The following is a 25,191-nucleotide window of genomic DNA, read 5'->3' as shown; positions in this document are numbered from 1 at the left end:
GGTGTGCACAGGGTTTTAGTTATGTGTGCACTTTCTCCTTTAAGTGGCTGTCTTCCCTTCCCTGGTGTGAGAAGGGTTAATTCCCTTCCTTGTGTGTGAACACTGGGTGTGTCTGTGTTGGTGTGGCTACTTGGGCTATAAAGCCTCAGTGGAGACCTGAAGCTGAGGGGTACTCCAGCCTGGTTTGTAAGCTGGAGGCACCCTCCTGGTCCCCTATACCATCTGCCAGTGAGGGCCACCCTTGTGGTCATAAATGTTAGGTGATGTTAAATCTTGTTTGATGTTATGAAGATGTGTCTGTGGTATGCTTGTTTATTGCAGCTTATGGTCCTGGGTTCCTGTGGGATGTGTGGTGTGTGCTGTGTCCGTTTTGTGTTTTAGGACAGCAGCACTTGCACATGGGTTCCAGGCTTTGTGTCTGTGGCAGGTGGGTGTTGTCCTTGTGGCATTTACCTGCCATTGCCATAAGTTGTATATGTTCCCCTTTATTGTAGCCTGGCCTGTGAGACTCCTGTTCCTCCGTGTCTAGGAGGAACAGGTCGTCTTACCCTGCTCCTAGCTTTAGAGATCTGCGGAGGGTTACTAGGGATCCGAGGTTCCGGAGCATGAGCCCTCCTACCTTCAAGGTCGTCTCATGCAGCTAGGAGTCAGGGTCAGATTAGGGATGCGATAGGAGGTGACCTGCTCCCTAATTCTGTGCTCCTGGCCTTGCAGCGACCACCATCTTCCGTCATCGCACGGCTGAGGGTTTTCCCCATCCTCAGCCGTGACAAGGGACTAAAGGTGAAGGGGTGTAACAAACTGGTGCCCCGAGGACTTTGGCCAGCCCCCCGGTGCTCCAGTTTCGGTCATTAGCATATAAATAAATAGGTGTTTTGCTCAGCAATGGGCAATGGATATTCATAATAAAGGTATCGTTTTTATCAGCATCACCATTCCTACTAGGCTGTATGCCTGGTTTAATAGGGTTGATCAGGCAGACAGAGGCTCTTTAAAGCACGGCCTAGTCCCATATTTGGAAAATACTTTACGCTGTACTGTTTCTTAGGATAGTTACCTTTGTTTGGGGCCACCTGTGACACAGGGATCCGACTTCCATTCAGGTAAGTCAGCATGACTTTTGGAATCCTGTAGTCTCCAAGACCATACCTGGTGTTTCCATTCCACTGGTATTCTGATTGCGGGACAACTGCCCCAATCTTGCCCAGAAAAGAACCATCAAGATCTTTTAACAAAGTTTTCCTCTTAGCATCACAGGTCATATCTACGCAGTCAGATGGGTTAGCTTTTCTGTAGCCGCAAGAGAAGAAAAATATTAACCATGTCACAGCTCCAGCACATACACAGACCTACTGTGTATTACATACATTTTGGTATATTCTGCTAGGTGTGCCAACCCAGGGTACCAGGCATCCACTTGACTTCTTATCTGAGTGACCATCATTTACAAGGGCATAAAGACCATAGAGTCAGACCGTGTGGTTGCTATGGGGTCCTTTGAAAGAAGGGCTCCACCTTGGTTAATCCCATCATTTTCACAACAGGATGGAGAAAAGCTGTGCAGGACTCCGCTCTACAGAGAACCTGCATTGTTGGTCAGCAAGGGGGTAGAGAATTTACTCAAGGCAAGTGGAAAGTGGGAACAATCACCAGGCCGTCTGTCCATAGTGGCAAAACCTAGCACCACAACTGGGGCCTCATTTTGATCTTTACTATGAGGCTCCCTCTGTTCTATGTAGACCAAAGACCATTACAGAAGCAACCAGAGGAAGGTGTATTTGCTGTACTACAGACTGCCTTTCTGTGATACACAGACCTGATTAGGTGCCTCTTCATCAGGTAGACAGAAGTATATACACTCACCTAAAGAATTATTAGGAACACCATACTAATACGGTGTTGGACCCCCTTTTGCCTTCAGAACTGCCTTAATTCTATGTGGCATTGATTCAACAAGGTGCTGATAGCATTCTTTAGAAATGTTGGCCCATATTGATAGGATAGCATCTTGCAGTTGATGGAGATTTGAGGGATGCACATCCAGGGCACGAAGCTCCCGTTTCACCACATCCCAAAGATGCTCTATTGGGTTGACACCTGGTGACTGTGGGGGCCATTTTAGTACAGTGAACTCATTGTCATGTTCAAGAAACCAATTTGAAATGATTCGAGCTTTGTGACATGGTGCATTATCCTGCTGGAAGTAGCCATCAGAGGATGCGTGCAAGGTTGTGCGTGTTGTGGCTTCACAAATGCTTTGCTGCATACCTCGGTTGTAACGAGTGGTTATTTCAGTCAACATTGCTCTTCTATCAGCTTGAATCAGTCGGCCCATTCTCCTCTGACCTCTAGTATCCACAAGGCATTTTTGCCCACAGGACTGCCGCATACTGGATGTTTTTCCCTTTTCACACCATTCTTTGTAAACCCTAGAAATGGTTGTGCGTGAAAATCCCAGTAACTGAGCAGATTGTGAAATACTCAGACCGGCCCGTCTGGCACCAACAACCATGCCACGCTCAAAATTGGTTAAATCACCTTTCTTTCCCATTCTGACATTCAGTTTGGAGTTCAGGAGATTGTCTTGACCAGGAGCACCCCCCTAAATGCATTGAAGCAACTGCCATGTTATTGGTTGACTAGATAATTGCATTAATGAGAAATAGAACAGGTGTTCCTAATAATTCTTTAGGTGAGTGTAAGTGGTATGTTATATATGTGCTATGATAAAGACAAGGACAGGCGCCCGTTTATTTCAGTACAGCTACTCACAACACGTCTGGTCGATGGATGAAGATTTTCTGATCCTCTGAACTGTTCACAGCTGTTATCCTGGAAACTTCGACAGGGTGCTGCAAATCTTCATTTTCTGGGTTTGTCATGAACATGACATTGGATTCTCCAGAACATACAGATCTGTATGACACAAATGTTGTGTCTTAAAAGGAAACAATAAGATTGAGATAGTATTGCAGCAATAGACGAAAAACACAAATTTATAAAAAGATAATAAAGTATAAAGGAAGGGTATACCTGTTACAGTCATTAGGCCACTGATTGCATTGTAGCTCATTATCCCTGCATTTGGGTGTCCAGGTGCCAAGTTATGGCCAGAGGCAAAGGTGGGCCAGCAAATACCACTTCTGCCACCTGTATAAGAAGGAAAGGAGGTGAAATAAAATGACTATTCAGAAGTGACAGAGAGTCCTCCACCTCAGTAATATACAAGTGTATATGAGACAATAGGTTTGCAAAAATAATCAGCCCCCTTGGATGATATTACTAGTCTACGTGAACTGTTTAAAAGGGATCTGTCACCACCCTGGAGCGCTATTAGGTGCGGTACTACATGAATAGTACTGCTTCTGCTGAGCTGGAATCGCTAATTTGTATCATACTCCCCTTTCCTTACAGTTCCCCTGCACCACAGTAATACATTGAGAGGACTCATGAGCCTTGTGCAAATAATGGAAAGGACCTCCTGAATGCGAGCTCATGAGTCCTCCTAATGTATTACAGCTGCGCATTGCAAGGACACATCGGGGGTACGGGAAGGGGGGGGGGGGTAAGAGACTCCCTTTAAGGATAACTATATGTACTACATGAATAGTACTGCTTCTGCTGAGCTGGAATCGCACATTTTTATCATACCCTCCTTTCCTTACAGTTCCCCTGCACCACAGTAATACATTGAGCGGACTCATGAGACTTGTGCAAATAATGGAAAGGACCTCCTGAATGCGAGCTCATGAGTCCTCCTAATGTATTACAGCAGCGCATTGCAAGGACACATCGGGGGTACGGGAAGGGGGAGGGGGGTAAGAGACTCCCTTTAAGGATAACTATATGTACTACATGAATAGTACTGCTTCTGCTGAGCCGGAATTGCTAACTTTTATCATACTCCCCTGCTTTTATTTTCTCAGAAACCGCACCATTCATGTCTATAGTCTGTGTCTAGTATTGCTGCTCAGTCCCATTCAAATTACAGTAATTAGTCAAAAACTGCAATTCTAGACACGCCCAGTGGACAAGGGTGGTGCTGTTTTCTAGCAATGCAGCTCCAGTAATACCATATAGGGTTAAAAGTTGAAAGCAATCTTGGAGCCATGTGGAAAAGAAATCAAACATTTCCCCAACAGGGGTGTAGATCCAGCCTTATTATGTCTATATTTTACATTACTTTTTGCACCCCATGGGAGCTCTAGTTCACACACATACTCACAACTGAATTATGAGCATGCTTATTGGTATGAGAGGAAACTTTGGGGGCATTCAGAAGATCATATAAACTCCATGGATGTTGCCCTGTTTTATAAGTGAATTTAGGACCCCGATCTGCAAGCCAACAGTTCAGATCAGTGAGCTAAGCCACAATGAGCGATCCTATAGGCAGTGATCATGTGTAAGTGTAAGAATGTCTTGATCTTTTACTTATATACCATCAGGGGCAGAGATATAGAGGGTGCAAAGACTCTAGTTGCACTCAGGTCCTGGTGTATTATGGGGCTCAATGGTCCTCCTGCCACATAACAGGATATCAGCATTATGAAAGGCACGTGTGTAGTGGCTCAGAGGGACACTACTACTTCTACATTCCTATTGCTAGCCTGTTTGCCACCATTGTATTGGTTTGCTCCACCAACTGTACCACCAGCAGCAAAGTGTCATTTTGTAATATGCAAAAATTATGTTATTAGAAATGTTATGTTCATGTACTGTGCCTTGTTCACCAGCAGGTGGCAGTGTGTCTGGCAGTGAGCTGTAGATAGGATAAAAGTAACCATTCTATTCGTATCCCCCCTTGGGGCAGTAGTGGGATAGTCCTGCCTTCCCACCAAGGGAGGGGTTGCTGAGGAATGAATGAGTTGAAGTTTAGAGTCCAAAGGGACAAGACATGGTGCAGTGAGGGGAGCGTTCCCCCTCCTGCTGCAGGAGCCCCTGGGATCAGCTTGCAGAGCACCCGCTCATTACATTATTCTGTACTAAGAGACTTCATTAATGACTGAGTAGAGGGAAAACCGGCAAAATACACCCTCCTCAGCAAGCTATATTGAAGCAAAGCCAGTTAGGAATGAGAGCAGAATTTAGAAGGCCTACAACCATTTTGCATTCTGCTGGAACCAAGTAAAGGAGAATTGCACCAAACCCTTTGAAACTGATTGTATTGTCAAGTTCAAGTTATTCACGTAAACATTGAAACATTCCTAAGCCTGGACTTGACTTTATTCTTCAACTCAATCTCTGCAACGGAGACTGACTCCAAGGAAGCGACAGCCTGAAGGCAGGAGCACCGTGACACAAACATTGGGCCACAGTATACCACTCGGCATCCTACACACAGGGACTACTTCACCTGAGGGGGCAGCCCACTGCACATGGTGGTTAGGGGACCTGGGACAGATTTACATACAGTTTTAATTAAGGTCTCCCTGAATAACACAAAAAGTATTTGATTTGTTGATGCCACTGTGGGAAAGTCATTACCAGTAAGTGGTCTGGCACTGCGGTGCTGAGCAGAAAGCTTGACATTGGCATCACTGTTTGTCAGAACATCTGTGCAATCGAAGTCTGGACTGGATCCCACCAGCAAGGATTTCTAACAATAAAAATCATGACAATTATTTTGTGGGTAAAGATGCAGTAAAACTTGTAATATATGCATTCAAATCTCTGCACTTTCTGACTCCAGTTGTACACAGATAAGTCTTCTCAGAAATAGCGGTCAGTCACTGATATTTGTACACAGGGAGGTGTTATCAGTGATTGAGAGCATTCTCTGTGTAAGTGTATATACAGTGATAGCTGTCAGTCACTGATAGCTGTACACAGGGGAGTAGTTATAAGTGATTAAGAGCATTCTCTGTGTAAGTGTGTATACAGAAATAGCTGTCAGTCACTGATAGCTGTACATGTAGGAGAAGTTATCAGTGATTAAAAGCATTCTCTGTGTAAGTGTATATACAGAGATAGCTGTCAGTCACTGATATCTGTACACAGGGAGGTGTTATCAGTGATTAATAGCATTCTCTTGAATAGCGACGACACTGTGTAAACAGAGATAGCTGTCAGTCAATGATAGTTGTACACGGGGAGGAGTTATCAGTGATTAATATTCTCTGTGTAAGTGTGTATACATAGATTGCTGTCAGTCACTGATAGCTGTACATGGAGAAGGAGTTATCCGTGATTGAGAGCATTCTCTGTGTAAGTGTGTATACAGAGATAGCTGTCAGTCACTTATAGTTGTACATGGGGGAGGTGTTAGCCGTGATTGATAGCATTCTCTGTTTAACTGTGTAAACAGAGATAGCTGTCAGTCAATAACAGTTGTACACGAGGAGATGTTATCAGTGATTAAAAGCATTCTCTGTGTAAGTGTGTATACAGAGATAGCTGTCAGCCACTGATATCTGTACACAGGGAGGTGTTATCGGTAATTAATAGCATTCTCTGTGTAACTGTATAAACAGAGATAGCAAACAGTCAATAATAGTTGTACACGGGGAGGTGTTATCAGTGATTAATAACATTCTCTGTGTAAGTGTGTATACAGAGATAGCTGTCAGTCACTGATAGTTGTACACGGGGGAGGTGTTATCAGTGATTGATAACATTCTCTGTGTAAGTGTGTATACATAGATTGCTGTCAGTCACTGATAGCTGTACATGGAGGAGGAGTTATCAGAGATTGAGCGCATTCTCTGTGTAAGTGTGTATGCAGAGATAGCTGTCAGTCACTGATAGTTGTACACAAGGGAGGTGTTATCAGTGATTATTAGTATTCTGCGTGTAACTGTGTAAACAGGGATATCTGTCAGTCACTGATAGCTGTACATGTGGAGGTGTTATCAGTGATTGATATAATTCTCTGTGTAAGTGTGTATACAGAGATAGCTATCAGTCACTGATAGTTGTACATGGGGGAGGTGTTATCCGTGATTGATAGCATTCTCAGTTTAACTGTGTAAACAGAGATAGCTGTCAGTCAATAATAGTTGCACACGAGGAGATGTCATCAGTGATTAATAGCATTCTCTGTGTAAGTGTGTATACAGAGATAACTGTCAGTCACTGATAACTACACACAGGGGCAGTGTTATCAGTGATTGATAACATTCCCTGTATCTGCTTAGCTTCTCCTGCTCTATGGAATGCTGCCTGCAGATTGCACTGCATTTCGTGGTGACAGGTTTTTCTTAACAGAAAGAATACTACACATGTTGTTGGTTGCTGATATTATTTTAAATGACCATAAAAAGAAATATTACCTTTTTAGTTCCAATATTTTTAACATACATACTCTGTACAGCAGCCAGTCGGAGATATATTTTTCTGTTTTGGCGCTCAAAATCCTCAATATAGTCATAGTTAAATTATATAATCGGTTGCCTGCAGTCACCTCTAGGGAGAACTGGAGATTTTGACCCGCATGACGGGGAAATGCAGTGGCAGCCATGCAGGGATCCGGTGGGATGCAGGTGCCGGAGAGCAGGTTAGTATGCTCTAGAGGAGGGGCCCGGGCATTCTGGGGGTTATTATAGGGATTGGATAACCCCCTTAACACTCCCCGCCCATCTGCCCAGGACTTTTGAGAAGAGTATAAATATAGCTGGTTCCTACACCACCCTGAACATTGTAGGCTTAAGTTAGGCCCAGAAGAGACAGTTCTGTTAGTGTTAGGTACCCATCTGCAGAAGCCACCTTGACGTTGGTAGATGGACCCGACACATGTTTGATCAAAAATGTTTGCAAAGAGCTTCCATTTTTCACGTATAGTAGATATAGTACCACTGTATTCCAGAATAACCTCTAATCCCTAGTTCTATTGTTTGTATGTATAACAGTATGCTGCCATAAGTATTTTATTGAGTTCAGTTTGAGTATGCATTAGGCTCCCTCTAGTGGTTGCTGCAGGCTGCCAGAATTTTATAATTGAAATATGTGTTGATGCAGAGGATTTAAACCTCTGTAATACAAAAATAGTGGCTTGTCTGTGTAGTTCATATATTAAGAAATTAACCTGCACAGAATTTTGGATCTGTTTACATTAAAAAACATTTATTTTAAGACTTGGTTCGCATCACATGTTGGCTATTGGTACACTACTTATAAGGACAGCCTGCCAAAAGACAAGATCCTGACCAATGTATTTTTATTGTACTACGGTCACATTAAAGGCAGATGGATGCAGATATGTTTCCATTCTTACCGAGATCTGGACTGTTTTGTTTGATATCTGGTGGGTGACTGATGGCGGTGTGTATATTATAGGAAGTATACCCATTCCGTTTTCTGCTAGAACCACTTCAGAGATCTGCACTGAGGACGTGATCTGTAAAGACAAAGAAACACGAGATTTAAGAATCTTTCGATAGACATTATAAGGGGAAATGTACCACAGCGGCATCCTCTGACATGAAGTCAGACACCTATTAATTCCAGCACTAAAGAGTGCCTGAACCCCCCTAGAACTAACCCCATTGATGGCACTTCTCACTATGACATAAGTGAAGATTTCTCCTGTATAGAGGACCTATACCCTCTACTTGTCTGTTTCAGGAACTACTTGCATCCCCTTTGTAATAGCAAATCTGCACCATCCATTCTTATGACTCTATATTGTGAGATCCCTTTATTATTCCTGCTAGAAGTTATGAATGAGTTGTTAGCAGTTAGCAATGAAGATCTGGTTGAAGGTGTGCCCTTCCGAAGTCTGACACTATGCAATCAGTGCAGCCAGTGTCAGACTGTGCAGGGCCACGCCCACAACTGGTAACACCCAGCTGGAACTTCATTGCAGACCGCTGACCCTTCATAACTTCTATCAGGAATAATACAGGAACGGCACTGCAATTGTTATTACATATGGAATGCAAGTAATTACTAAAATAGACACGTTACCATGTCTTCCTACATTACCTGGATGTAGATACCATAATCCCAGCATTTCCATAACTTAAATCCTCTTATAAGTGAACAGTCAGGAAGTCCGTCTTGGTTCATAAAGATGCCATATAACCCGCCATAGGCTTCATTGTTAGACCAGCGCATACTGGGATCGGCGACATCTGTAAGACAATTGCACTGTATGTTATTGCAGGTTATAATTAGCGTTGAGCGAATCGTAGTGGACTTCGATCCGAATTTCAGGGAAAATTTGATTCGCCGCGGAGCCGAATTGTCTCGCGAATCGATTTTCCCTGAATGATAATAACCAAAAGAAATCATACTTACCTCATCCATTTGTTTGCGATGGGCCGGCCGTCACCGTCTTGATTGAAGATCTCGCACGAAATCCCGTGCATGGTGTGGTATGACATATGTAGTGTACGGGGACTGTAATACCCGTCACTACCAAAGTGTCACTTGGTGTGCTGTCGTCCCTCCTTAGTTATGGAGAAGTTGGTATATGTCAGTTTTATAGAGTGTCATGTAATGTAATGTTATGTATTTCCCTGTTACTGTGAAACTTGCATGTACAGGCCTGCAGGGGTGTCATTCCAGCTTCTAGTCGCTAGAGGGAGCTAGAGAGCCCTAGTTTATATAAGGCCAGACAGGGAAGCAAAAGGCAGTCTAGTGGAGAGCTCAGAAGTTTCTAGAGCCTCAGGAAGCAGAGAGAGACAGAGGCAAAGTGCAGGAAAGCAAGAGGTACTAAGAATAACAGAGGAGGTACTTTTATAAAGCTACAGCCAAGGATATAAAGCCAGAGCTAGGTTATTGGGCCTTGGTGAAGATATGCTATGTTCCAGGATCAGACAGAAATAGAGTGCAAGCTCCTGTACTGCAGGTCCTGTGTTCAACACTCTGTAATCACCTTGCTAAAACTGTAATTGCCTGCATCAACCGTATTGCAAGATCGACTGTATGCAAAGGAACTGTGATTCCATTAATATCCCTGTATTGATGATGACTACTAAAGTTGGAGTTTGGTTTTAATACCACGTGTTCCTCAATTTATTCCTGCATCCGCAAACGGCGTGCCACCGTTTTCTTGGCACTGGCGTCACGAACAATTTCTACCATCACCTGCCTATGCAGAGAGTCAGCCGTCTCAGGTTAGTGTCATTGCACTACTACACCCAGAAACTCTATTACACACAACTTGAGTACGCTGCACTTCTCTTTTGGCGTCACGAACAGGATACGCACGCTTTCCAGTGCAAGAAGCGTGAACTTTGTGCCTTATACAGTTGCCCTGTGACCAAAGTGACAATTTGCCCGTTTTATTCAAGTGGACTTTGTGGACTGAAAATCATACCCAAAGTGTACCAAAAACCTCTAAAAAGCGCTGTGCAGTGTTGCGCTACACAGAGGAAGAAAATCGCCACATTGGAGTGTGGTTTTGTGGACTTTTTACAATCCTGCTTGCGGTCAGTGAATAGACAGCGTTTATACCCAAAGATGGCTGCCGGGCTTGCTGAATTTACTGCTGCGTCACCTTCATCCCGAAAAGGCGGGAAAAATTGGCGCCTTTCTGAGGAAAAAGCGGGAAGAAGGTCAAGGTCAGGCGCCACGGCTTATCTGGATATTTGCATGTCTGCCAGCATGGACACCGCCTTCCATATACTGGAATACCAGGGGGGCGGCCTCCCAGTGCAGTGGGAGGAGCTGGCTACTCTAATTGACGCGACCCTATCGCTCTCCTCAGAAGGATCGAGCATGTTGGATAGTGAGCAGAGTGTTACTGCAGCGTCCGCACCTGAAATTGCAAAGATGACTGACATCGGTGTAGAGCCAGAAGAGGCTCCACCGGCCTACTCTCCGGGACCGGAGCAACCCGCCTGCCGCCCAAGGGAGAAAGAACCCGAGCCCTGCTATGGCTCGTGGAGGGACTTTTTCCAACCATCTTTCAAATGGTCCTCCCTGATGGCGGAGATCCGAGAGGCCGCTATAAAGCGGAATACAAAGACTAAAATCCTCTATGAAGAACTAACTAAGACAATACATGAGAAGCATACGCACACCCAACCCCGCCTGGAAAGGAGAAAGGGAGTGGTGCTGTCATTTGACAAATCCCGTGGCTACGGGTTTATCCAGGACTATCTAACTGGCAGAGACCTCTATGTGAATCGAAGGTCTGTCAAAAGAGACTACCTCCCTTCGTACCAGCACAGCCTCCGCGATGGAGAGGAAGTGGAGTACACCCCTGCCGAGAGCCTACGAGGCCCTTATGCGACTGCTGTGACCCGTCCCAAGCGAGCACCTGAGGACTGGGAGGCAGAAGAAGGAGAAGACTACTCTGGCTGCGAGCGGGAACCGGAACGCTCTCCAGAGCCGGCCCATCACGCCTTTCAGGAGCGGAGCTCCTTCATTGGGCCCAATGTCTTCTGGCAGCCAACCGTGTTGGAGAAATGGGTGAGCCCCTATCCTTCCCCCGAGCTGCCTCGTCGGGAGAAGACCATATCAGAGCTGGAACAGTTAAAAGGACTTAGTGCTACCTTTGAAAACATCCGGAGGGGTCGGAGACCAGACGCATCGCCAGAACCTGCAGAGGCCGAGTCCGCACCATCGGTGACTGTACCTGCGCCGGCGGCGCCAGCAGATGACAGCGACTCTGACACAGAGAGCATCGGTGAGCAGATCGTCCGGCTGGAGGAGAAGTTGCGGGAGTTGCGCAAGAGGTACACCGCCAGGATCCAGACACCGCCGAGGAAGGATGAGGTAAGGGTGCCTGTCACCACCCGTAGACCGCCTTCTGTTGCCACCGCTCCGTCAGTGCCCCAGACCGGACCCGCGATTGCCGTAAACTGCTGCACCCAGAGCACCGGACCGCTTGCTGCGGCGGTACCGAGCACATTACACCCTGCAGTGATCATGCAAGGACCGGCACGGTCCACCAGAGGGTTTACCCCTAGGCCTAATGGGCCGATACCTATTAGGGGCCCCTTTACCCTACAGCTGCCCCCTGACACAGTTATGTGGGCACACCCTCCTGTAGAAGAATACTACAGACGATACCTGCCAGCGGAGCCAAGTGGTTATGATATGCCACTGTAATCAGCCTGCTAGGCCTTTGATTTATTTCCTCAATGAATGAGGGTATTAACCCTTCCAGGACAGGAGTCCTACGTTTCTGGTCCTTTGTTGCGGCTGCCAGTTTGTCCACGGCTCAGTGGTAGGTGTTGACCACTGAAATCACAAAGTCAGCAAGGCCACGTTTGTTTCCAGGATCTCCTGCCTGCTTTTGTTACCCCACGCCAAGTTGTGCCTGTTCCTTTGTTGCACCTTTTACCCTTCACCCCCTTTTCAGGTTGATCAGGGGTATTACAGCACTTGTCTTTGCTCTCCTTTTATTGTGCAACTTCATACTAAGGAACCGTGCCCGGAGACAGACTCAAAAGTACCTGAGCCTCTGAGATTCTTATTCTTTTAAAAGTAATGTGCCCAGAGATGGACTCCACCGCATGAGAGCCTCTGTGATTAATAAGAAATAACCTGGGTACGGACTCATGTTTGTTCTTTGAGCCTCCAAGAACTTTTATACTGTTTTATCCATTTTGCTGTTCTATTATGGACTTATTCATTGTCATGGACTATCCTGGTTATAATGTTACGCTGTGCCAGGTCAGCGCCCCCGTTCCATTCACTATCCTGAGAGAAGAGAACGACGCCCCTTGTCACTACCCTTCACCTTTGCCAATTGGATCTGATGTAAATGTAAATGCAGATGAATTACATGTATGTATGCCTGCATGTCTCTATTTTCTATTTCAGGTAGAGATTCCAGTTGGGCGACCCATGATGGAGTACGAGGTCGTACTCAGCTTAAAGCAGTGGGGTATGTAGTGTACGGGGACTGTAATACCCGTCACTACCAAAGTGTCACTTGGTGTGCTGTCGTCCCTCCTTAGTTATGGAGAAGTTGGTATATGTCAGTTTTATAGAGTGTCATGTAATGTAATGTTATGTATTTCCCTGTTACTGTGAAACTTGCATGTACAGGCCTGCAGGGGTGTCATTCCAGCTTCTAGTCGCTAGAGGGAGCTAGAGAGCCCTAGTTTATATAAGGCCAGACAGGGAAGCAAAAGGCAGTCTAGTGGAGAGCTCAGAAGTTTCTAGAGCCTCAGGAAGCAGAGAGAGACAGAGGCAAAGTGCAGGAAAGCAAGAGGTACTAAGAATAACAGAGGAGGTACTTTTATAAAGCTACAGCCAAGGATATAAAGCCAGAGCTAGGTTATTGGGCCTTGGTGAAGATATGCTATGTTCCAGGATCAGACAGAAATAGAGTGCAAGCTCCTGTACTGCAGGTCCTGTGTTCAACACTCTGTAATCACCTTGCTAAAACTGTAATTGCCTGCATCAACCGTATTGCAAGATCGACTGTATGCAAAGGAACTGTGATTCCATTAATGTCCCTGTATTGATGATGACTACTAAAGTTGGAGTTTGGTTTTAATACCACGTGTTCCTCAATTTATTCCTGCATCCGCAAACGGCGTGCCACCGTTTTCTTGGCACTGGCGTCACGAACAATTTCTACCATCACCTGCCTATGCAGAGAGTCAGCCGTCTCAGGTTAGTGTCATTGCACTACTACACCCAGAAACTCTATTACACACAACTTGAGTACGCTGCACATCACCACGCCGGCCGTCGTGATGATGTCATCATGGGCCACGCGAGATTTCATGCTAGATCTCCAATAAAGATAGTAGCGGCTGGCCTGTTGCGATCAAATGGATGAGGTAAGTATGATTTCATTTATTTAAAAAAAATTTTACACTGTGTTATTACTGTTAGATGCCGCAATCAGCTATGAACGCTGCATCTGAGGGGTACAATGACGGGGGGCGGCGCACCCACTACAATGACACTGAGTGTCAGAAAGCAAGTGAGAAAAAGTCCATTCCTGAAGGTAGATTATATCTACCACACTTTTTGGTTTCACCTTTGCATCGATACATTTCTATGCTCTAATACTGTAAACCATGCAATACCATAACTTGAAGAATTAAAGGGGTTGTCTCAGTTTAGAAAATTACATTTATCATGTAGAAAAAGTTAATACAAGGCACTTACTCAGGGGCGTAGCTATAGGGGGTGCAGAGGTAGCAGTCGCTACCAGGCCCAGGAGCCTGAGGGGGTCCAAATACCGTTGTGCCGCATAAGGAGACACCGGTATTATAGAGAGTGCATGATGGTCGAGTTATACCTCTGGCTGGAGGGAAGTAGTTAGGTCAAGAAATTTGGCATGCGGAGGGGTACTGTTTAAATTTTTGCCTCAGGCAGCATGAAGGCTATGTGCTTCCCTGCCCCCGGCCACAAAGCACTGAGGGAAGGGGGCCCAAGCTGAACTCTTGCACCAGGGCCCATGAGCCTTTAGCTACGCCCCATTTTGATTGCCTATATTGCTTCCTTTGCTGTCTGGATTAATTTTTTCATCACATTATAAACTGCCTGTTTCCATGGTTATGACGACACTGCAAACCAGTAACGGTGGCCGTGCTTGCAAACTTTAGGAAAAAGTGTAGTGCAAGCACGGCCACCGCTGCGGCATTGCAGTGTAGTCGTAACCATGGAAACGAGCAGTGTATAATGTGATGGAAAAATGAATCAAGCCAGCCGAGGAGGCAATATGGGCAATCACAATACATTAGTAAGTGCCTTGGATTAACTTTCTCTACATGATAAATGCCATTAGTTGAAGTGAGAGACAACCCCTTTAAGCAGAATTACAACACTACCACTGTGTGCTGTACTGCAATATCCATGTTATGTCTACAGCGTGATCCATTTCATCCATTAGATCTGCTGCATGGTATGTGGAGGGGCGGCAATGTATGGGCTGGGCCTCAACCACAGGTCACCGGCCAGGGGAGGATTGCAGATGTAATAAAGGTTCTATTTTCTAATAAAACACAGAAGGTGATAACGTTGTCCTGTCACATGGCCACTGATGACGGATGAGATCCCTTTGAAAGTTAAAAAAAGGGGCCAAAACAGAAACCTATTAAGCTGATAGGAACTCATTTGCATATTGGATTCTCATGAAGCACTGCATAAAAATAAAGCCTTTATTAGATGGAGAGAAAGTCGTTAATGCAAATAAGATTGAACAAGTCTCGTAAGATGTAATAAGTATGAGCGATTAAACGCCAATCGTGATCTTTCATCCTGCTAAAGAATTATCGTTCCTCAGTCACAGATCTGTATAACATGGAGTCGTCTACTCGCTTACAGATCACATAGAGGCGTGGTACTTTGTGGCAAACGATTAACGAGCGAAAGTACGAACGAACATCGCTCTATGTGATAAGCACATCTCGGTCGCTAATGAGTCGCAAAATCTTCAATCTGTAATCATTATCTGCAAGGCATCTGCTGGTATGATACAAGCCTGAAGGTGGATTTACACGGCCCGATATTCAGGCAGATTTTTGGGAGCGAACGTTCCTGAGAAAGCTCTTTCCTGATAATCTGCCCATCGTAATGTTCCGCTGATCACCCAATGAACGAGCGAAACTCATTCATCAGGTGATCCTGTCAGTGCAGGCGCATCAATCATCGTTTCTGGGCAGCAGAACGTGCGGTCTAAATGGCGATCTGCTGCCCAGAAACAATGCAGCTGTACGGGGACAAGCAATCGCAATAGGTGTGAAGGAGATCGCTGCCTGTAAATGCAGCAGTCTCGATCCTGACAATCAGCTTTAGCTCAGCCCGTGTAAAAGGGTCCTCCAGGATTTGTATACTGACGCCCTATCCTCTGGATAGGTCACCAGTATCTGATCGGTGGGGTCTCACACCAGGGACCCACACCGATCAGCTCTTTTGAGAAGGCACCGGCACTCCTGTGAGTACAGATGGCTTATCACAGCTCACCAAGCACAGCGCCGTACATTGTATAGCGGCTGTACTTGGTATCGCGCTCAGCCCCATTCACTTCAATGGGGCTGAGCTGCTCCTAGGCAACGTGACACATGAACATGTCGTTACTCGGCCTAGGAAAAGCTGAGAGACGGCCATGGCGCTGCTGGGAGCACCACTGCCTTCTCAAACAGCTGATCAATGGGGGTCACGGGTGTTGGACCCCCACCGATCAGATAATGATGACCTGTCCTGGGTCATCAGTGTGAAAATCCCAGAAAACCCCTTTAAGGCTCTATATCATCTCTGAGTGTCTTCAGTGAGAGCCAGGACATCCCCTGAGCAACAGTCCTGGAAGACAAAACTGGCTATTTCCATCACCAATTGACTACAATGCAGAGTGACTGACTGTCCAGCACAACCACGACTCTGCCAGGAAGAGGGACCAAGCACCATCATTATTGGAATCAGTGGGGTGGGGTTCCCAGTGATTGGACCCCTAATGATCAGAGTTATATCCAATCAATATGCCATGTAAGTCTGTTGTGGGGAAATCCATTTATTACAGGTATACATTTGCAAGAAAAAGTATGTGAACCCTTTGGAATGATATGGATTTCTGCACAAATTGGTCATAAAATGTGATCTGATCTTCATCTAGGTCACAACAATAGACAATCACAGTCTGCTTAAACTAATAACACACAAATAATGAAATGTTACCATGTTTTTATTGAACACACCATGTAAACATTCATAGTGCAGGTGGAAAAAGTATGTGAACCCTTGGATTTAAAAACTGGTTAAACCTCCTTTGGCAGTAATAACTTCAACCAAACGTTTCTTGTAGTTGCAGATCAGACGTGCACAACGGTCAGGAGTAATTCTTGACCATTTCTCTTTACAGAACTGTTTCAGTTCAGCAATATTCTTGGGATGTCTGGTGTGAATCGCTTTCTTGAGGTCATGCCACAGCATCTCAATCGGGTTGAGGTCAGGACTCTGACTGGGCCACTCCAGAAGGCGTATTTTCTTCTGTTTAGGCCATTCTGTTGTTGATTTACTTCTATGCTTTGAGTCGTTGTCCTGTTGCAACACCCATCTTCTGTTGAGCTTCAGCTGGTGGACAGATGGCCTTAAGTTCTCCTGCAAAATGTCTTTATAAACTTGGGAATTCATTTTTCCTTCGATTATAGCAATCCGTCCAGGCCCTGACGCAGCAAAGCAGCCCCAAACCATGATGCCCCCACCACCATACTTCACAGTTGGGATGAGGTTTTGATGTTGGTGTGCTGTGCCTCTTTTTCTCCACACATAGTGTTGTGTGTTTCTTCCAAACAACTCAACTTTGGTTTCATCTGTCCACAGAATATTTTGCCAGTACTGCTGTGGAACATCCAGGTGCTCTTGTGCAAACTGTAAACGTGCAGCAATGTTTTTTTGGACAGCAGTGGCTTCCTATGTGGTATCCTCCCATGAAATCCATTCTTGTTTAGTGTTTTACGTATCGTAGATTCGCTAACAGGGATGTTAGCATATGCCAGAGACTTTTGTAAGTCTTTAACTGACAGTCTAGGATTTTTCTTCACCTCATTGAGCAGTCTGCACTGTGCTCTTGCAGTCATCTTTACAGGACGGCCACTCCTAGGGAGAGTAGCAGCAGTGCTGAACTTTCTCCATTTATAGACAATTTGACTTACTGTGGACTGATGAACAGCAAGGCTTTTGGAGATACTTTTATAACCCTTTCCAGCTTTATGCAAGTCAGCAATTCTTAATTGTAGGTCTTCTGAGAGCTCTTTTGTGCAAGGCATCATTCACATCAGGCAATGCTTCTTTATTAAAAGCAAACCCAGAACTGGTGTGTGTTTTTTATAGGGCAGGGCAGCTGTAACCAACACCTACAATCTCATCTCGTGGATCGGACTCCAGTTGGCTGACACCTCACTCCAATTAGCTTTTGGAGATGTCATTAGTCTAGGGGTTCACATACTTTTTCCACCTGCACTGTGAATGTTTACATGGTGTGTTCAATAAAAACATGGTAACATTTAATTCTTTGTGTGTTATTAGTTTAAGCAGACTGTGATTGTCTATTGTTGTGACTTAGATCAAGATCAGATCACATTTTATGACCAATTTGTGCAGAAATCTATATCATTCCAAAGGGTTCACATACTTTTTTTTCAACTGTAACTACAAAATATATTTTTAATAGAATCTGGTATTTTTGCTTTGATTTTTGAAATTTGAATCACGTTCCCTTCCTATTTCTGTAACTTTACAACATTAAAGGGGTTTTCCAGTACTTAGATATTATTATGGGCAGCCACGAGCACCGTAAACTATACAGCAGAGGGTGCTGGAAGCACAAGGGTCCGTCCACTGTGTAGTGGCCCTGTCAGGGTACAGCAGCTCGGCTCCCATTCAACTGAACAGGAGTTGAGCTGCAAATGTAATGTCCCGGAGTGCCATTACCACTTGCGCACCCCGCTACTGTCTCCTATGGGCTAATACAATGGTCATCTTATGCATTTATTTCAGTTTCTGCACACTGAGCATATTTATTTCTTGTAACTGTTCTTGTTCATGTAGTTTACCTGGTTCACCAAAAAGGTGGCAGCAAGCATGGCAGACCTACAGTTAAAGAGAATGGAATCCTTCTTTCCATTCTAACTCTCCCGCTAAGGAGGGGAGGGACTAGTTAGTTAGAGATCAGTCTAGCTTACCCCCTGCTTGGGGAAGAAAGCAAGGGCTGGGCACGTCGCCGTTTGATGTGCCCACACCAAGCCATGTCTAAGCCAGCTAGAGCATCTTCAGCTTTGCTGGATATGGAGGCCACAGCTTGAAGCCTCTGAAGCCAAGAGGATAAGGTTTTCACTGGACAAATCTAGAGTCAGACTACAGAGAGAAGTTGCAGCATACAGCTAAAGCAAAGTTGTTCAGTCAGCCTGTCAGCACAGAGAGCAACTGATGTAGCAGAGTTGAGTTTGTTTGCCTGCCAGAGTTAATGCTAAAGCCTGCTGGGAACCAAGACAAAGCCTGAAACTGTGGGACAAAGGTTTATTCAAGCAAAGCTGTTATTGAACTTCATCACAAGGTCTGAACTCAATTTGTTTTTACAAATCCCTCAATTATTCACCCTATTTGCTCTGCTTCGGACGACAACACCTGGGATCCAGCGTATCCAGGTAGGAGCACTGTGACATGTGCACAAAACATTAAGGGACATTATAGGCTAGCCTATACCACTCTGGCATTTTTACACCTGGGTGCCATCTACCACAGTATCACTAAAAAGGGTCCCTGTGCCCTTGTTGCTTTACTGCAACTGGCGTCACAAAAAACATTTACTTTAAGGGACCCCTGGCCATTGTCGTGTGTCGCACAGTACACCAGTGGTGGAAACTATACAGTGGACGGAGCCTTACATCCACTGGAGTCTGCCTGAAACAGCTGGTCAGTGGGGCTGTGGTGTATTGGACCACCACTGATCTAGAATTGATCACCTATCCTGAAGATAAGCCACCAATATCTAAGCACTAGAAGACCCCTTTAGTAAAAAATTATAAAAAATTTAATTTGTTAATAAAATGCCACACTATAAGATTAGTAATAGTAGTTTAGATTTGGTGATATTTTATTATTTCGTTGACGTGTCACTCACTTTGGCAATATTCTCCATCAATGCGATATCCAGCCCTTTCAAACCCAGCAACCACATTATCCTGCAGTACAATGTCGGCTCCTTCACTGATCTAGAAATAAAATAGTTGTTAGCTCAATTATCACAGGCATTTCATTGTGTATATAATTAGACCTCCACAGCTCTATGTTTTCCTATGGTTAAAGTCTTGGTAATCAGCACGTTACCTATGCACTGGCTACCAGCAGCTGCCACCAGAGGGAGTTTGCTGCATATATAATTCCATAATACAGTATACAGTATGCTCCCTCTAGTGGAGGCTGCTGGTAGTTACAATGTTGTCTTTTAATTTATGTCTATGCAGGGAGTTTGCAGCTCTGTATCAAAAAATGAAAGGCTATTGAGACCTCTGACACAGAAAAAAATTATTTTACATAAGTCATTGGTTACTTTGAGTAGTTTTAAAGACTGCCTGATATTCAGTTTAAACCTATTCCTAGTTGTAGGCTTTTCTCATATGCAGATCTTCATCCTAGATGTGAGGTCTGTGTGTCCAGGATGTTGCTGTCTTCACTAGCTCTCATGTATCAGGACAGCTTTATTCTTAGGCTACTTTCACATCTCTGGTGTGAAACTCTGGCGTGCCTGTTCCGGCAGACAAGTGGAGAGTCGGTCGGACAGAATGCATCAGTTTGTGTCCGTCCGGTTTTTCGCTTGTCTGCCAGAATGCGTACAAATCTCCACCATTATACTTAATGGGGCCAGTGGACATTCCATCTGCATCCGGCACTGCCAGATCCAGTGAAATACAGGAGGTGTGAAAGTAGCCTTAGACTGATTTCCCCTTCTACAACTTATCTCCTCTCCCCTGTCCTTACAGACATTGATGCTGAGGAGTTTGTGATTCCCTCCCTCTGAAAGAGTTTGCCTTGGATGCTTTGCTTTGTGACCACATTGATATACAGTTCATGTGTTTCTTCCCCTCCAAGCTGCCTTGTGTGTACTTTGCTCAATATCTACAACCTTTGGAAGCTACCTTCCTTGGGTGCCTTTCCCCTTTTCAAATTCTGCAGCACCATCAGCTAGGTGCATGACTTGCAGAAGCAAACTGGTAGGACATTTGTAATGAACACTATTTATATAGTTGCTAATTTATATTTTTATTTAGAAAGCAAATGAACAATAAAAAAGATATTGCACAGATGTCCATAGCCTTTAACGACCGACCAATGTAAAGAATGATCAGCAAAGAATTGTGAACTGAACATGTGATAAAAAAAAAGTAGATTCACTTTTATCTCCATCCTCAATGCCTGGGTATAAAGCCAAGCTAACTAACCTCTATTCCAGCATGCCACAAGATATAGGTTACGTCCTCGAAATCTTGGTATGTACCAGGCCAAACAGCAAGGGTAACAAGATTTCCCCTTATATTGACACGTTCTCCCCATACTCTGATTCCTGCAAATTAAGCAGCAGATTAGAGAATTGTATCATCAGATTTCCATATGCCATATTACAGTAGATGGGCATCATACAGAGTGTCCCCTGCTCAGTACAACCCCGTGCAGTTGGTTTACCTTCTCCTACAGTGAAGTGAATAACGTTGTCGTCAATGTCGAGTCCATTTGTGTAAAACACTCCGATTGCTGGGGAAAATCCATCATGGAAGGCACATCCCTTAACGTAGGACTCATTGGATAATACCTTTAAATAAAACTTATATTCATTAAAACCAATGGATACGTATATATTTTTAGAGAAATTATAATTTCCCTTTCCCCTGCCCTCTTGGCAGATCATACAAATGCACTAGGGTAGGTTCCCATGTACCAGTATTGCTGGAAGGAAGCAGCAGGGAAATCCACGCAACAAATCTTAACCAAACAGCGTTCATTTTGGTGCAGATTTTTTTAGGAATTCTTTACAGAAAACAGCCAAGCGTTTAAAATATTAACTTCTGTGGCAAAGCTTCGCCTGGTCCTCCGCTGGTCTCTGTACACCTGACTCCTGGCGATAACGCTTTGACTCATGTAACTGGCTATGGCAGTCACGTTTTGAGATTACATGTCATCACTGGAGGCTGGGAGACATACACAGCGGGGACAAAGGACACTAGAGATGAGCGAAGTATTGGAAAATTCGATTTGATTGCTTTACGAAAAAAATAAAAAATCACTTTGTGATAAATTACATACCTAATAGTGGGTGCAATGACAGGGAGCAGCGATTGTACCCCTCATACATGATTGCGGTATCTGATCGCAACGATCCGGTGTAAAATAAAAAGAAAAAAAAAATTTCCTGATCCATTTGCTCGTGACCGGCAGGCCGCCGCCATCTTGCTTGAAGATCGAGATAAAGTCACCACGCTGTGCGCAGGATTTCGTCCGAGATCTTTAAGCAAGATGGTAGCGTCCGGCGGAACACGAGCAAATGGAACAGGTAAGTATGATTTTAATTTTTTTCATTTTACACCGGATTATTGCTATCAGATGCTGCAATCATGTGTGAGGGGTACAATCGCCTATATTCAGGCTAAATCTATTTGGTACCACGAAGCACGAGGAAATCCGACTTTGCGGCGAATCGAATTTATCCTGAAATCACGAAGTGGACTTCGATTTGCTCAGCACTTAAGGACACTTTAGGAGGAGAGAGCCAAGAGGTTGGTAGGTGAGTATGTTGTTTTCTTTTTCAAAAAATGTTAAATAATTTTCCACTTCTGCAGATTTAGTTGCGGGTAAAAAGGTAATCTGCAGCAAAATTTGCAACAGATGGACTGTGTTGAACTCAATGGGGCAAATCTGCAACCAATCCTTAACAAGAATTGACATTCTGTGTATTTAAAAATCCATGCCGCAGGTCATGTGTGGAAATTTTCTGCAGAGTGTGGATGAGATTTCTTAAAATCTCATCTACTGTGCTGCTACTGTATCTATATCTATATCTATAATGTATCTATGTACACTGCTCAAAAAGATAAAGGGAACACAAAAATAACACATCCTAGATCTCAGTTAATTAAATATTCTTCTGAAATACTTTGTTCTTTACATAGTTGAATGTGCTGACAACAAAATCACACAAAAATAAAAAAATGGAAATCAAATTTTTCAACCCATGGAGGTCTGGATTTGGAGTCACACTCAAAATTAAAGTGGAAAAACACACTACAGGCTGATCCAACTTTGATGTAATGTCCTTAAAACAAGTCAAAATGAGGCTCAGTAGTGTGTGTGGCCTCCACGTGCCTGTATGACCTCCCTACAACGCCTGTGCATGCTCCTGATGAGGTGGCGGACGGTCTCCTGAGGGATCTCCTCCCAGACCTGGACTAAAGCATCTGCCAACTCCTGGACAGTCTGTGGTGTAACGTGACGTTGGTGGATAGAGCGAGACATGATGTCCCAGATGTGCTCAATTGGATTCAGGTCTGGGGAACGGGCGGGCCAGTCCATAGCATCAATGCCTTCGTCTTGCAGGAACTGCTGACACACTCCAGCCACATGAGGTCTAGCATTGTCTTGCATTAGGAGGAACCCAGGGCCAACCGCACCAGCATATGGTCTCACAAGGGGTCTGAGGATCTCATCTCGGTACCTAATGGCAGTCAGGCTACCTCTGGCAAGCACATGGAGGGCTGTGCGGCCCTCCAAAGAAATGCCACCCGACACCATTACTGACCCAATGCAAAACCGGTCATGCTGGAGGATGTTGCAGGCAGCAGAACGTTCTCCACGGCGTCTCCAGACTCTGTCACGTCTGTCACATGTGCTCAGTGTGAACCTGCTTTCATCTGTGAAGAGCACAGGGCGCCAGTGGCGAATTTGCCAATCTTGGTGTTCTCTGGCAAATGCCAAACGTCCTGCACGGTGTTGGGCTGTAAGCACAACCCCCACCTGTGGACGTCGGGCCCTCATATCACCCTCATGGAGTCTGTTTCTGACCGTTTGAGCAGACACATGCACATTTGTGGCCTGCAGGAGGTCATTTTGCAGGGCTCTGGCAGTGTTCCTCCTGTTCCTCCTTGCACAAAGGCAGAGGTAGCGGTCCTGCTGCTGGGTTGTTGCCCTCCTACGGCCTCCTCCACGTCTCCTGATGTACTGGCCTGTCTCCTGGTAGCGCCTCCATGCTCTGGACACTATGCTGACAGACACAGCAAACCTTCATGCCACAGCTCGCATTGATGTGCCATCCTGGATAAGCTGCACTACCTGAGCCACTTGTGTGGGTTGTAGACTCCGTCTCATGCTACCACTAGAGTGAAAGCACCGGCAGCATTCAAAAGTGACCAAAACATCAGCCAGGAAGCATAGGAACTGAGAAGTTATCTGTGGTCACCACCAGCAGAACCACTCCTTTATTGGGGGTGTCTTGCTAATTGCCTATAATTTCCACCTGTTGTCTATCCCATTTGCACAACAGCATGTGAAATTGATTGTCACTCAGTGTTGCTTCCTAAGTGGACAGTTTGATTTCACAGAAGTGTGATTGACTTGAAGTTACATTGTGTTGTTTAAGTGTCCCCTTTATTTTTTTGAGCAGTGTATATCTATAGCAATTCTGGTATGTGTGGATGTACTGTTACTCAGCAGCGGCGACTTTGAGAAACAGTGAAGCGTCTGCCAAAGAGTATGCAGACTAAGGGCTCATGTACACGACCGGTTGGTGCTTCGCGGTCCGCAAATTGCGTGTTTGCAAAACACAGATACCGGCCCCTAGGACAGGACATGTTCTATTTTTTTGCGGAACGGCCATGCAGACATTTAGTATGGACACTGAATGCACACGGAGTAGTTTCTGTTTTTTTTTGCGGCCCCATTGAAGTGAATAGTTTTGCATACGGACCTCAAAACCCCCAGAAAGGACAGGGGAAAGAAATACATTTGTGTGCATGAGCCCTAAGGCCTCATGCACACTACCGTGTTTTGTATTTTTGTTCAATAAACATTTTTTTGCAGATTGCACACGAACCCACAACAACAAAAAAAGAAACAAGTAAAACACAAGTTCATGGAAATGTACCTCTCCAAGATTGAGGAACGCCAATGAGTACCGCGGGTCTGTGGGATCTGTATAACCATACTGGCCACTGTGGTAAAATTCCACATTTTCAATTCTTGCATTACCTTAAAAAAAAACATAATGATCCAGTGATTAGAATTGACTCCTTTATCTATACTGGGTCCTTAGGCTGTTTGCTAATACAGAAATAATGATAACAAAACTGATCCCATAGTTTCCTATGGGGTCAGTATTGTGTCCAGTGTCATCCTCCCAGAGAGATCATAGTTTGTATTGATAAAATCTACAGTACCTCGATATTCCATATTGTTGGCTGAAAATGTGCTGACGAGAACTCGGGCTCCAAAGGATTCACTGTACCAACCAGGGTAGTCCTGACCAATGATCTTAACATTTCTACTAAGTAAAGCAACGTCAGCAGCCAGAGTGTAATTCAGGGTCGTGTTTGGTACTTGATAGGTGTTAGCTGGAGAAAAAATACAATTAAACCTATAAATAATATATTTTTTTCATATATGGTGGTTAAAATGAGCTTAGACTTATTAAAAAGTTTTTCCCATCCCATTTTAGACTGGGGTTCCTTAGGCCCACCAGAGGGAATTTTTCCCAGGGTCCAAGCCCTACATCTTCAGTAAAGCCTAACAGGCTTTGAATCAAAGAAATAGATCCTAGTGGCAAGTGATTGGCTCCAAAGACTGCTCCAAATGTTT

General features: G+C 44.7%; 1 protein-coding gene across 1 annotated transcript in view; it reads right to left on the bottom strand.

Annotated features, from left to right (window-relative positions):
- Positions 1-25,191, bottom strand: part of LOC121002377 (fibrocystin-L-like) — a 171,544-nt gene that overhangs the window by 17,772 nt on the left and 128,581 nt on the right. Inside the window, exons 58-68 of the mRNA XM_040433840.1 lie at positions 24,774-24,947; positions 24,482-24,585; positions 21,034-21,160; positions 20,793-20,914; positions 19,475-19,565; positions 8,923-9,071; positions 8,213-8,335; positions 5,488-5,599; positions 3,034-3,150; positions 2,773-2,938; positions 1,058-1,290 (exon numbers count right to left, since the gene is read on the bottom strand). Of these exons, the coding sequence (XP_040289774.1) occupies positions 1,058-1,290; positions 2,773-2,938; positions 3,034-3,150; positions 5,488-5,599; positions 8,213-8,335; positions 8,923-9,071; positions 19,475-19,565; positions 20,793-20,914; positions 21,034-21,160; positions 24,482-24,585; positions 24,774-24,947 (1,518 nt within the window). The remainder of the gene's footprint in view (positions 1-1,057; positions 1,291-2,772; positions 2,939-3,033; positions 3,151-5,487; positions 5,600-8,212; positions 8,336-8,922; positions 9,072-19,474; positions 19,566-20,792; positions 20,915-21,033; positions 21,161-24,481; positions 24,586-24,773; positions 24,948-25,191) is intronic.

Source organism: Bufo bufo, chromosome 5, assembly GCF_905171765.1.
Source record: "Bufo bufo chromosome 5, aBufBuf1.1, whole genome shotgun sequence".
In the NCBI taxonomy this organism is placed as follows: domain Eukaryota; kingdom Metazoa; phylum Chordata; class Amphibia; order Anura; family Bufonidae; genus Bufo; species Bufo bufo.
This window is presented reverse-complemented; position numbering and strand designations above follow the sequence as displayed.